This window comes from Onychomys torridus, chromosome X (assembly GCF_903995425.1).
Source record: "Onychomys torridus chromosome X, mOncTor1.1, whole genome shotgun sequence".
Lineage (NCBI taxonomy): Eukaryota > Metazoa > Chordata > Mammalia > Rodentia > Cricetidae > Onychomys > Onychomys torridus.
In genome coordinates this window covers 83199247-83213342 of record NC_050466.1, presented here as the reverse complement: position 1 = coordinate 83213342, position 14096 = coordinate 83199247, and the positions used below count along the sequence as shown (strand labels likewise).

Below are 14096 nucleotides of genomic sequence, written 5' to 3'. Positions count from 1 at the left end.
CCCAATTAATACAGTTCACGATCTTGATTATAAAGAGAATTACTTGGAAGGTTTTCAATAACACCAAGGCTTGGTTTTAATGCCCTAGAGATTCTGGTCTAATAGACTGGAGCATAACATCTGGAAATCAAACACGGCAACACACACCTGTGTCTACATACTTGAAAAGCTAAGGCAAGAAGGTTGCTGCAAGTTCAAGTCTAGCCTGGCCTACACTGTGATTTCCAAGCCAGCCTGGGCTATAGAGTGAGACCCTGCTTCAAAACAAAACAAGCATAGATTTAAACTTTTTTTTTTTACATTTATTGTGTGTGTGTCTGTGTGTGTACTCACATGTGCTTGTATCACCATGCATACATGGATGTGACAACTTGTGGGAGTTGGTTCTTTCCTTCCACCATGTAAATTCCTGGAACTGAATTCAGGTTTTACTCAGGTTGGCAGTCTTAATGGCAAGTACCTTCACCCTCTGAGCCTTAACCCCAACTATTAATTGTTTTTCCCCAAGAATCCTCATTATGAGCTATTTTCATGAGGAAATAGCTATTGTTATTTTTGTTCCCAAAAGTTTGCTATATAAAAACTTCCAATAGGTCCCAAAGCAATAATTTAAACACCTAACCTACTAAAGTATTAGGAGAAGTTATGTAAAATGAATCACTAATCATGAGTAGAGTAACTGTATACAAGCCAATGGCCTTCTGCAGAAGCCCATCATTGCTATAAACGTTTTTTTTTTTTTCTTGAGTAAGTAAATAAGTGAGCATTGGATAAAATAGTATCAAAGAAGAGTAATTCTTTCTCCCTGAAAAATAATAAGTTGAATAACTTTACTATCACTCAGCCATAGGAACTAAAAAGGAAGAAAACCTACCATTGTTCCACACACACTTTGGGAATTTGTCTTTTGAAATTTCCATCAAGGCAACTCATCAAGATGACTCATGAAAATCAGAGATTCTAATTCAGTGGGCCCACCAATTTGAATTTTGTCCAAGTTCATGTGTGTTCAGCAACACTTGTGAGCAATTATGAAAGTATAGTAAGTACAGAGACTTAGGAGGTAAAACTGTTGCTAACAATGTGCTCATGAGTATCACATATCAGTCTTTTTTAAAATGATAGAAAATGTCAAAAGAACTTAGGATCCAACTTGAAGAGACACCTGCCAGCCAAGATGGAAAACTCAAACAACAGTAAGAATGAGAACTTCGATGGATTGAAGCCCACCAAATAAGTTTAATCCACAAGTTCACAGTACTATGTCAAGAAAAGAAGGAGCACAGAATGACTGGGGTCATCTGTCACCACATTTGCTTGGTGCGATGGTGCAAGTCTGTGACCCCATCACCTGCGGAGAGAGACAGAAGGATTAAGGCTTCAAAGTTATGATGATTTGAAGGGAAATACTCATTATGGGGCTGGGTTACAACAGTATAGAGAAGTCTGATGGATTCAAATCCTTTGAAAGGTCCCATAAGTCATGCAAATATGATGCTGATCTCCACTCCCATGTTAATTTAAATAAAAACATAACTATACTAACAAGAATCATTTGAGACAGAATTTGATTTAGGCATACTAGGTTTTTAAAACCATATGTAGGGAAAATGATAGTTTGAGTTGGATAATGGATATGAAAAGATTAATAAAGAAATTAGTTCGTGATCTATTTGAGTGGTGTTTGGGACTACTCCTGCTGTTCCTGCAGCATAACACCATCACTATACTCAGCAAAAATTTTATATGTGTATATTGATCCTATCCTGTAAATAATGAGAAAAATGAAGAGGAAAAATACTTCCACAGTGGGGAAAAAAGAATTCAAAGGTATTCTTAACTACATAGTGCATTTGCATCCAGCCTGGGCTATGTGAGACCTTGTCTCGAGAAACAAAACCACCAAAACCTTCACTTGTCTGAATTTGAGGGTGCTGGATATTTTGAAAATTGGGGGCTAGAAAAAGGATCAAGTGTTTTATATTTTGTTACAAACTTTTTCTATCCAAACTGTCCCTCTGAGCCATCAAATAGGGAGGAGGATCTCATCTTAAAGTGACTACTGAAGAAGGTAGTGAGTTGCTCTGCTTCCTCGCCTCTAATGAATGATTCAATGTAGGCATTGCACACTAACTATGGATAACATGACAGACAGACAACCTTAACCACTCTGCGCTTCTGAACCATCTATAAAATAGTCCTTCAAGGAAACAGAACCTGAATTTGACCACACCTCTTGATCTCAGAGCAATTTACAGGAAACACAGAGGGGATAAAAGAAGTACGCTAACCCAGGGACACAATCAGCAAAGTCCAGATCTGAGAATATTCTGCAGAACAAGCTTTGCCTCTTCAGCCAAACAATGGCAAGAAATCCACTGATTACATAAAGTCCATAAAACAGCAACCAGTGTAGAGTCTTAGTATTTTAATTTAAAAACACTAAAAAAAATGGTATTTATGTGACCACTAGAAATTGGACTGATTTCTGGATGGTATGAAGACATTGTTAATTTTTTAGATGTGACAATGGCATTGCATTGTGCTTTTGCTTTCAAAACTATTTTAGAAATATATACTGAAAAAAAAAGAGAAATATATACTGAAATGTTTGCCTTTGTATAATGTTTGGATGTGAGAAGTGGATTAAACTCTACATCAGTGGTTTCCAGTCAGGTGAAGTTTTGGTCCTAAAACATTCCAGTGATGTCTAGAGACATTTTTGTCCACTTGGAGGCTAGTGCTACAAGTATCTATGGAGTGAAGGTACGGATGCTACTGAACGTCCTAGAATGTTCAGAGATGCTATCCTCCACTATGCGACAAAGACCTTGGATCACACAGAGTTTTGAGATTGGGAGACCTGTGAGGAGATTCTTACTTCTTTTTTCTATCACAAGGTGGTTTCTAACCACTTCGTCCCTTCTTTGGGGCACTGGGCTTTCTGTTTTGTGTCTCTCAGTATAGAGCAGCAAAAGCAAAATTACATAGTTTCAATCTTCATTAGGCTTCTCAGCAATGGGAGTCAGGGCCTCTGTCCCATTTTGTTTTAGCGTTACCCTTTATTCTGTGGGACACAGGGTTATGGGGAGTTAGTGACACCAGCCATTGTTTGTTTTGCTGACTATGGAAGTGATAAATTCTCTGAATCTAAAAGTGGCCCATTGTATTTTTACCAGTCAAATCAGCCAGACCTTGACCCAGATTTTGTAGTGTGCATGTGCATGACAATTATCCCACCCAGAATATCAATAATATAGAGGCTGAGAATCTCCTGAATGAGCAGGGCTGTAAGTTCATCGTGCTGAAGCAAGGTAAGGAGCACATGAACATTAAAAAAGGGGAATATACAGCATTATCTAAAATATATACAAGTTGGAAACTTTTCTTGAACAAAAATATATTTTTTAAAAAGATGAATGCTTGGGGTGGGAGAAATGGCTTATCAGTTACAAGCAGTGTTTGTTCTTCCAGAGGACTGTGATTTGGTTCCCAGCATCCATGTGATAGTATAAATTTGCTTGTAACACTAGTTCTGGGAGATCCAATGCCCTCTTCTGTCCTCTTCAGACACCAGGCCGTGGTGTATTTTCATATATGTAGTCACTCACACATACACATACAATAAAAACAAACCTTCAAAAAGATAAATACTGGTCCCTTTGCTTTATTATGTATCCGGCATTCTAAATGCATATGTCCAGGCAATATGTATATAGGCTCAAGAGCTGCTGTCGGGTTTCTGGCTCCACTACTAAGTTCCAGAATGTGTGTTCTTGTGCACAGCTTTTAACCTCTGTAAGCCTCAGTTCCCTCCAGATAAAATGAGGTTGACAGTACCTCTGAGGGTCTTGTGGTGATTATTTAGAGGCCATGTTTACTGGGGTGCCTTCCATGAACACCTTACTACATCTACCTGTTCTTTCTGTATGGTACTCCCCAGTATAGAAATGCAAAGCGTCCTTTCTTGTTGTCTGGATGAGTAATTTTGACCTAGTCTATTCCTTTTCAGATAGTTCCATGGAAAGTGTAGATGACCCTGTTATGAAATGTTTTGTTTTGGGCCTCCAGAACAGCAAACCCTAGAAGGCCCCAGGGGATGGAGAGTGAGAAGGAAGGAAGGAATTATTTCAGTAGGTGATGCACTGGTCATTTTGCCTTAGAAGGGACATTTAACAATTTTGGGCGACAGTTGTCATTGTCACAACTTGATGGAGAGGGACACTGATGGTATTTAATGGCTAGAGCCCTGGGATCTTTTGAAACATCCCACCATGCACAGCCTGTCCTTGCCATACAGAATCATCTAGCCTCACATATTGGTAGCAGCAACAATGAGAAACCCTGGGTTAAGGGGATCAAGACTTTCCTTAGTAACTAACTTTGCCTTTCTTTCTTTCTTTCTTTCTTTCTTTCTTTCTTTCTTTCTTTCTTTCTTTCTTTCTTTCTTTCTTTCTCTCTTTCTCTCTCTCTCTCTCTCTCTCCTTCCTTCCTTCCTTCCTTCTTTCTCCCTCCCTCCCTCCCTCCCTCCCTCCCTCCCTCCCTCCCTCCCTCCCTTCTTTCTTTCTTTCTTTCTTTCTTTCTTTCTTTCTTTCTTTCTTTCTTTCTTTCTTTCTTTCTACCCAACATGAGCAGGAGATCAGAGGCACACTCATGAAAAATCATTTAAAATCATGTGATTACCTTAGCTTGGTGGCCCTAAATTATTATTCATTTGTGAGGAAAAAAAGTCTGAGTGGTGTTCTGATTGTATTACCTTTGAGTTTCAAATAGCAAATTCCAAGCTTACAGCAATACCTTCTCAATTAATAGACTGTGAAGGCAGGACATCTTTTCATTAACTAGTGGCAAGGATGTTCCTTTTCCTGACAGCTCTGTAGTTTTTGTCTTTGTCAATGGGAAGAATTACGGTGTTGTATTTCTTTTGTTTAAATAACCCATTTCAGCCAGGTGTAGTGGTGCACACGTATAATCCTAGCACCCAGGAGGCTGAGTCAGGAGGCTGGCTGTTAGTTCAAGGCCAGCCTGGGATATAGAGCAACGACTTGTCTTTGGAAAAAAGTGTAATCTCCATTTCAATGCTGGTTGCCTACCAGGTCACTATTATATACCATTTGCTCTCTATCCCTGTTATACAGTCAGGAAACTTGGAGTTGAGGTCTATAATGCTATATACCCAGAAAGAAAGAAGTTAAGTATGTATTCAATTCACAAACAGTATAGCCTTAAACATGAGCTGTGTCTTTAAAAATGTGTCTTTGCAGGCTGGAGAGATGACTCAGTGGTTAAGAAAGAGCATTGGTTGCTCTTCCAGAGGCCCTGAGTTCAATTCCCAGCAACCACATGGTGGCTCACAACCACCTATAATGAGATCTGATGCCCTCTTCTAAATAAAGGCATAACATACATGCAGCTAGAGCACTCATATACATAAAATAAATAAACAAATCTAAAAAAAATGTGTCTTTTGCCAGACGGAGATGGAGCACACCTTTAATCCCAGCACTCAGGAGGCAGAGCCAGGAGGATCTCTGTGAGTTCGAGGCCAGCCTAGTCTACAGAGTGAGATCAGGACGGGTACCAAAACTACACAGAGAAACTCTGTCTTGAAACAAACAAACAAACAAACAAACCACAAATGTGTCTTTGCATCTCCTAAGTACCTATCACAAAGTATATAGGTCCTCAGTATACAGTAGATCCGCAAAATAGTAGTCGGCCACTAACATATTTCTGTCCTGCCTGGTTACTAGTCTTTTAACAGTATGTATCTGAAGAACAAACATGGTTTCCTTAAATAACTGCCAAGTTAACCAACCTGCAAATCTAACCAATGATGTTGGCCACTTCTTTCAAGAGTCTCAAAAGTCTCCAAAGGCTTATGGCTTGTAGACATCACTAGGTGCTTTTGCTTTAACTGAGCTTTCCCTAAAACCTGTGTATGTCCACTGTACTTACAATTGTCTTTGAGTCTAGTTAATTAGTGCACAATCAGCCAATTATGGTAGCACACTGAGCGCTTGGGAGGCTGAGGCAGAAAGATCTTCAGTTTGAGACCTACATTTACAAAGACCTTGTCACTTTTTTTTTTAAATGCAAGGTCCTTGTTTTCTCAGGTCTTCTTTTCTTGCTTTTCTTTAATAAACCTACATTTACTCTGCAAGAAAATATGCAAAAAAAAGAGTTATCCTAAACTGAATTGGTAAGATACAGTTATGACTCTGAAAATTGCCATTGAATTGCTTGTTGAGGCCAAGACAACTGTAAAAGCTGAGGGATAAAATTACAAAAGGTTTATGTGGTGAATCTGTACTCAGAATGTTTTAGAAGGATCTTAAGCTGTCATTCCAATTGGAATAAAACAAAACCAGAAACCATAGACAGTGCACATGTGTTTGCCTAATGAAAATAAAGATGAAGCTTCAGAACTCTGCTTGGTGCCCCAATCAAAGCACTGGCAAATAAATATCTTTTGTATTTCAATAAATGTTTGAGATGCATGTATTTATTTTCAAAATGAGGCTCATTTATTTTTCAATAAACTGAACTATTATATCTCATTGTATAGAGTAAAAAGACATATACTACAATGCCTAGTGATTGCAACTCTCTCCAACTTTTTACTATGGAGAAAATCCTAAAAACTTTGATGGACATTATCGTGAATTATTTGTGTGATAGTTTAAGAAAGTTCTTCAAGCTGGGTATGATGGTGCATGCAGTTATCCTAGCATTTGGGAGGCTGAGTGGAGGATTGACAGTTTGAAGCCAGCCTGGCCACCTAGTGAGAGTGTGTCCAAAAAAAGGGTACTTCAATTGCCACCCTAGACAAAGGTATAGCAGTCATATGGGATACATATATGTTCAAGTCTTATCCCTCTCTCTCAGAGGATGGTCTAGCTCCCACCCTCTAGGACAGTTGAGCAGGAGCTATAAATGGATGAGTCTGCCCTCTGTGGATATTATATTCCCATGGCAATCCTTGGAATCACACAGGAGATGAAGAGGAGAGCCCTGTAAACAACAATCCCAATATCTTGGTTGTTGGTGCTGTTAGTGTCAATCAAGTTAGAGGTTGCAGTCTAGTTGAAGTTGGTCTACTTAACATTGAACCATGCCTCAAAGGCTGGGTTGTAACAGATTCTTTCTCTGGAATGATCTAGAGATGACACTAGATGGAGAAACTTAAGTCTTCCTTGGTAAGAAAAAAAAAACTAGGATAAACAGCAATTTAGATTCCTTTTACTTGTTCAACAATAATTTGCTAAGCATGGCTTAGAAGCCATGATTCCAGATGAAAGTCTCTACTTTCAAGAATATATAGAACAAATACTTACAAATTGGTTTGGGGTTTGGAGGCAAGTAGCTCAATGGTAGATAGTATAGTTCAAGGCCCCATGTTCAGTCTCTATCATTCTTCCCACAAAAAACCCTAAGATTGAATTTTTTAGTAAATATGTTAAAAACTCTAATCATATTGGTTATTTATTGCAAAAGAAATCATTTAAATTCTTCTGTTGTATGATATTTGTTTGTGCTCTAACAATTAAAGCTTGCCTGGAGATCAGAGTGCGGAGCTAGCCACTAGTTAACCATAGAGTCCAAGCAGTGGTGGCACACACCTTTAATCCCAGCATTTGGGAGGAGGAAACAGGAAGACCAGGAGTTCAAGGTCACCCTGGGCTACACAAGACTGATCCAATCTAAAAGAGAAACAGAACCAGGCTGTGGAGGCTCATGTCTTTAATCCCAGCACTAGGGAGGTGGAGACAGGAATATAAGGCAGGAGGAGACAGGAGCTCAGCCCTTTTGGTCTGAGGATTCAGTAGAGGTAAGAAGTCTCTCTAGTGGCTGCTCCTTTACTTCTCTGATATTTCATCAATTACCCTGATATCTGACTCTGGGTTTTCATTATTAAGACCAATTGGAATTCATGCTACATTCTTCCATGATCTCTCTCTCTCTCTCTCTCTCTCTCTCTCTCTCTCTCTCTCTCTCTGTGTGTGTGTGTGTGTGTGTGTGTGTGTGTGTGTGTGTGTGTGTGTGTGGTGTATTATGCAGAGGTCAGAGGAGGACATCAGGTGTCTTTCTGTACTGCTCTCCACTCTAGTTTTGGGGATAGGGCCTCTCACTGAGCCTGAAGCTCACAATTTTGGTTAGGCTAGCTGTCTAACAAATGGCTGGGATTTGAACTCAGGTCCTCTTGCTTTCATAGAAGTTCTTTTACCTACTGACTCACTTCCCTGGCATAATGCTTTTATTCATGATTTAACCAATGTTACTAAGGGAAAAAAACAAATTTAGTTCTCTTTGTCCTGGGCCATACTTGCCAGTTTTTGAAATTCCTTACTTCTGTGTATGTGTGTATATAGTATATGTGTCTATCTTTTGTGTGTGTACACACATTTGAGACAGAATTTGTCATTTGTGGAAAAACAAAGAAAACTATTTTTGCTGTGGTTTTGAAACAAGCTCTTGCTGTTGCTGCCCAGGCTGGCCTTGAACTCCTGGCAGCCTTCCAACTCAAGGCAATACTCCCTTCCTCAACCTCCCAAGTGCTGAGATTGTATGCATGATACATCATGCTTGGCTCAAAAAGAACTGTTTTAGTACCCAAGGCAAGATTGAAATAACAGTTTCATGCTAATTCTGTCATTTTCTTTATTCTATGATATTTAAGAGCTGAACCCAGGTCCTTCAGAATAAAAAACAAAAATGAGAGAGAGAAAAAAAAAAACCTATGACTCTTCCTCCCTCGTAGCTCTCAGTGTCAGGAAACACAGGAAAACCTTGTTTGGCCACAAGGCTAGAGCCCATCTTTTTGTCTGATCACTGGGCCATTTCAGTGAGCAGGCAGGCTTTAGAGAATTTAGAACCACCAAGGCTTGCCTTGGGGGACCACAAAGGGTGAGGTACAGGGAGAAGTTACTGCACTCTAGAGAATCAGCTCGTGTTCCACTTGTCAATATTTAGAGGAAGAAGTCGAAACCAGGCAGTCTATGGCAGTGATTGATTCTATATCTGCTAATTGTTTGACCCTTGGAGCAATGTATCATAGTCTCCAAAGGACACATGAGTGTGCTGATTAGCTAAAAGGTGTACATATATACACTGTTCCTAAAATAGTAAGGATCCTATACAGGGGTTTACAGAAAGATGGGAGGAAGGAAGGCCTAATGATAGTTTAGAATAAAAAGTTAATAACTTCTTTCCTTTTATATGGCTTTGTTTGTTTGTTTTTGAGACAAGGTTTCATTAGGTATCCATGGCTGAGCCTGGAATTCCTTATGTGGACCAGGCTGGCCTTAAACTCACACCTGACTTTCTCTTCGGTGGCTTTTCAAAAATGTTCAATTATCTAAAAGTTCTAGATCTGGCAGATTCTAAAAAGTTTAATGGCTTCCAGATAAAGCATAAATGTTTAGTGCACACCACATTAAATTGTTTCTATTAATTTTTCTTGTCTCACTTTATGGCCTATGGGACCAGACATTTTCACTAAGGAAAAAGAGGAAACAACAGATAATGTTCTTTGGTGCATGGTGGGGGGATATGCTCAAAGTGCATTATATACTTACATAAATATGTCCCTGTGAAATCCAGTACAATGAATATATGACAAGAAGAAAGGCATTCATGTTTGATGTGACTGGTTTTAGGAAGCTGTAAGAAACCACCTTAGCTATGAATTTAAAAATACAAATGCTTGCCTGGGAGTGCAGCACAGTGCCAAAGTGCTTATACAGTGTCCTGGGTTTTATCCCCATCATGGCAAACACACACACACACACACACACACACACACACACACACACACACACCCCAAATAACTAAGGGCTAAGTGCTGATTTCTAAAGAAAACATCTTGAAGTTCTTTATTTTTTGTTCTCTCTTCTGTTCCAGTTCTCTCTTCTAAGGGAGTCAGCCAATTTACCTTCAAATCACACTCCTCTTCTCCCTTCCCAATGCCCAAAACTTAGTTCTTTCTCATCAACAGGCCCTTATCTCAGCACAAAGACCTTGGAGCAAAGACTGGTGCAAAAGAAAGAAGCAAGCATGAGGTAGTTTTCCACTGGATTCATGGATTGTATTCGGAAAATCAGAGTCCACTTGAGGAAGTGGGATCCTGACGGACCTGTCCCTTGATTAACAACAGGTAGTTCTCGAATTGTGTTGTGAGAAGCAGTACCCTGGACCCATGGGAACACCCTTCCAGGGTTTCATGGGTTATATGGAAGAAGTAAGGGTTTTGGAAGTGGTTCTTGAACTGGTCAAAATGTCAGTGTAAAGTATTTTTTTGCTACCAACTTACTGTATGTTCCAAATGAAGTGAGCAAAATCGGTAGCATAAAATGATTTTACACAGAATTCAGAAACAGCAAAAGGGTTACTAGAAATAAGTAGGCTAACCACATTATTCTCTACAAGGGCACCTTAGGGGATCCCTATTTTAATGAATAAATAAAAATGATGTGTAATTATCATATCAATTGCTTGCAACTAAGTGAGTGCTTCTGGAGTTATTTGATGGTGCTTAAAAATCTTTGGTCTCTGAAGTGCATTTAACAGTCTCCTTGACTCTTATCTATATTATTAATTTGCAGATCAAAGTTAACTTGGCACTATGCAAATGAGGAGACTTCAAATGAATGAGATTTTAATGTAAATTTTTAAATCCATATTACTTGTAACAGAACTGCAATGCATTTTCAGAATATGGGTCAACATAGTAAAAAAGAAGTATATGGTTTAAAATCATACTATTTAATAGAACTTTCTGTGATTATGGAATGTTCTATAATTGCATTGTTCAAATAAAGGTAGTCTCATGAGCTATATGTAGCTGCTGAGCACTTGAGATTTGCCTAGTGCAGCTGAGGAATTGAATTTTAATTTATATTTAATTTTAATTAACTTAAATTTAAATGGCCAGGGATGGAGAGATAGCTTAGAGATTAAGAGCCAGCACTCATTGCTCTTGCAGAAGGCTTTGGCTCAGTTCCCAGCACCTATGTGGTGGGTTCACAACCATCTATAGCTCCAATTCCAGGGGAGCTGATGCCTCTTCTGACATCTGTGTGCTCCTGCACACATGTGATGCACATATATACACTCAGGTACACACATGCACAGGAAATTAAGATAAATAAAATATTAAATGTAAATAGTCATGTGTAGCTAGTAGCTGGCTTCCTTGTTTTTCAGGATAGGTTTTGTTGTTCTGTTTTTAATGGAAATTGGATCCTAGGATCCAAGTCTCCCTTTACTATCTTGGACAATTTAGTTAACTTCTGGGAGCTTCAATTATCTCACTTAAAAGTGAGGCTATAAATAATATATACCTCAGAAATCAGGTAAGAACCTCTGTTGTGAGGCATACCTGTAGTGCCAGCCCTTTGGAGGTAGAGACAAGGGATTATGAGTTTGGGGCCAGTCTTGGTTACATAGTGAAATTAAGTCCAGCTTGAGCTATTAATAAGACTTTGCCTCGAAAAAGATCAAGATCTTATGTCATTTGCACTAGAGAAAGCTATCACTTTAGAAGATGAACATTTTATTAAACTATTTTTCCAAAATCCCCAGGCTCTCCAGGCATCCTTTTTTGCCTTGAACTACCTATATTTCCTCATAGTGATTTGACTTTTTAATCTGTATTTGGGGTTTAGATTTGGGGATTGGACCCAGAGCCACATGTATGGTAAGCACACACTCCACACTCAGCTGCAAGCCCAGCCCCCGCCGTTTCTTTTCCTCATGAGAGTTTTGCTACATAACTCAGGCTGGCTTTGAACCTGTAATCCTTCTGCCTCAGTCTCCTGAGTGCTGCGATTAACAACATGAGCCACCACCATAACAATCTCCCTGACTATTTTCTAGAAAGCAAGTTTGTTTGTGTTTTCTAAATGGATCTTACAATAACTTACAAGAGGCAAGAGAAACTAACATGAGCCACCTTCTGTTTCTCCCTTTTAAAAATCGCCTCAAGATAGAAAGGACATTACTTTCATTTTCTGTGTGAACGTGACACAGGTCTGTCACACTCACATAGGTAGTTTATTTTTCAATCAATTTTAATATTTAAAGAAGCAAAAAGAGGAAAGCACTGGCATTACCTTGCGTGAGAATTTGGGAGTGCAGCTGTCCTTGTCCATGGTGCATTGCTGGTGTCCCACTATGTTCGTTCCCAACTTTCTTCTGTATCTATGGTCTTCTCCCTTTACAACTTCTTTTGAGTCACAGGGTGAAATTTTTGTGGATCTAGACATATACGAGAGAGACACTTGGCAAAAAGCTCAAGGCATGTTACTCTGCCCAGTGCTGACAGATAAGCTCCAAAGGACTCGGAGTGTCTAGATTATTGAATAAGCAGAGATTCGAGTTGTCCAGTGCCTTCGCTTTATTAGATTTGTCACAAGCGTCCTCTTGTCTCCTCTGGGCTGTTGCTCATTGACAAGTGCTGTGCTCGGGACTGGCGCTCTGATGGCTGTTGTGTGGGGATAGGCAGGTTGTGGTGAAAGCTGCAGTTGTAAAGAAGGCCATTGTTTGATCTACCCTGTCCCTCCCTGGAGCTATGGCAACAAATTCCGTTGGTGAGTTAACTATGTCATTGTGTGCTGGCTCAACTGATTATGCTCCTGGAATGACAAACATTTTCTTTTTTTTTTCCACTCCAAAGATTAAAAAGTACCAAAAACCTTGAAGTATTGATGTACAACTCAGCAGTAACTTTCTTTAAATAGGAAAATAAAGGTGGTCAAATAAAGCATTTAAATATACTTTAATTGGCTCTAATATGATTTTATCCTTCATAAGGAGCTATCTTCTTACCAGCATCTAAGTAAGCACTGTTAATAATGAATTTGTGCTTTTTAGCAATGTGAAGGCTTCCTAGTTTGTGTTAAGGTAATGCTCTCCCATCCCCCAGACACTCGGTGCATGGAAAGAACTCTAAAGATGTGTGTGCTTGGGCCGGTTTTTTTAAAGATGTGGTTGTAATGGAGTTGTACCAAAGTACTATGGAAATTTTAGCTGCTGACTCATGCCTGTCAATTCAGAATGAAAACAGTTATCCTGAGTCTCCTTTAGCCAAAGTAATGACATCCTCAGTTCCATTCCCACAGGAAAGCTTTTAGTAGCTGTCCTTATATTCTAATTTCTAGAACAGTAGTCCTGCTGGATCTGTTAAAGGATCCATTTTTGCCTTTATGTCTATGAATTGACCCTGTACCTTTTCTGGCACTATGTTAGTTGTTAGTTGAGTTTTGTTGGGAGATTCTCGATGGATTTCCTAATGTGGTAGAGTGCCAAAATGGTCACTGGAATCATATTGCTGGGATCCTCTTCCCTTACAGCCCTGGATTAAAGTTGACACACAGAGGAATTTATAGAATATTTGGAAGGCAAGACTGACACAAGAGACATCATCATGCACAGGTGGAAGTGATGGCAACTCCCAGTTTATGCTCTTCTGTCTGTGGCCAGGTCTTCCTTCCGACTGTTGACTCTTAAGAGCAACCCCAGATGCACAAAGGTAGGAGCACCTTCCTACAGGTATCCTGACCTACTTCCTCCTTCACTGCCACAGCTTTGGCTTTCTCAGACTAGTGATAGTTTAGCTTCTTGCATCCTTCTATGCCCTCCTAGGCGTCTACTCACTGCCCCTCTCTCAATGATTCTTAGGACTACTTCCTGTGATAAATAATTTTTCCCATCACTCATAATGCCTGCTTCCCTGACTGAGTTCAGCCTGATTTAGTTTTTGCTAAGTAATTTGAGGACTGTTAAGAGAGAATTCTCATCATGGCAGAGTTTAGGGAACAATAGGGAGAACACCCCATAGAATTTGGCTTTAAAATCATCAGAGGGGTTGAAGAAAATACATAAGGCCTTCTCTTGGGATTAAGCAACCCAATATGATGAGTCTCAGGTATTCTCTCAGTCTTCAGGGAGACTTTGCAGCCACTGGCCCTCAGAGAAAATGGGATTGGGAACACAGTTTGCTAGTACCATCACCTGAACCTAAGGGACACATATCGTCTGTTAGGCTAGGAGGCTGTTAAGGAGGGATGGTGAACTAGGTCTCAACTCCAAAGCTG

At 39.6% G+C, this 14096-nt stretch overlaps 1 protein-coding gene across 1 annotated transcript in view; it reads right to left on the bottom strand.

The window, feature by feature from the left end:
• Pcyt1b (phosphate cytidylyltransferase 1, choline, beta) overlaps positions 1-12537 on the bottom strand; it is a 94046-nt gene extending 81509 nt beyond the window's left edge. Inside the window, exon 1 of the mRNA XM_036174706.1 lies at positions 12114-12537. Coding sequence (XP_036030599.1) covers positions 12114-12266 — 153 coding nt within the window. The 5' untranslated portion in view covers positions 12267-12537. The remainder of the gene's footprint in view (positions 1-12113) is intronic.
• Between the last annotated feature and the right edge of the window lie 1559 nt (positions 12538-14096).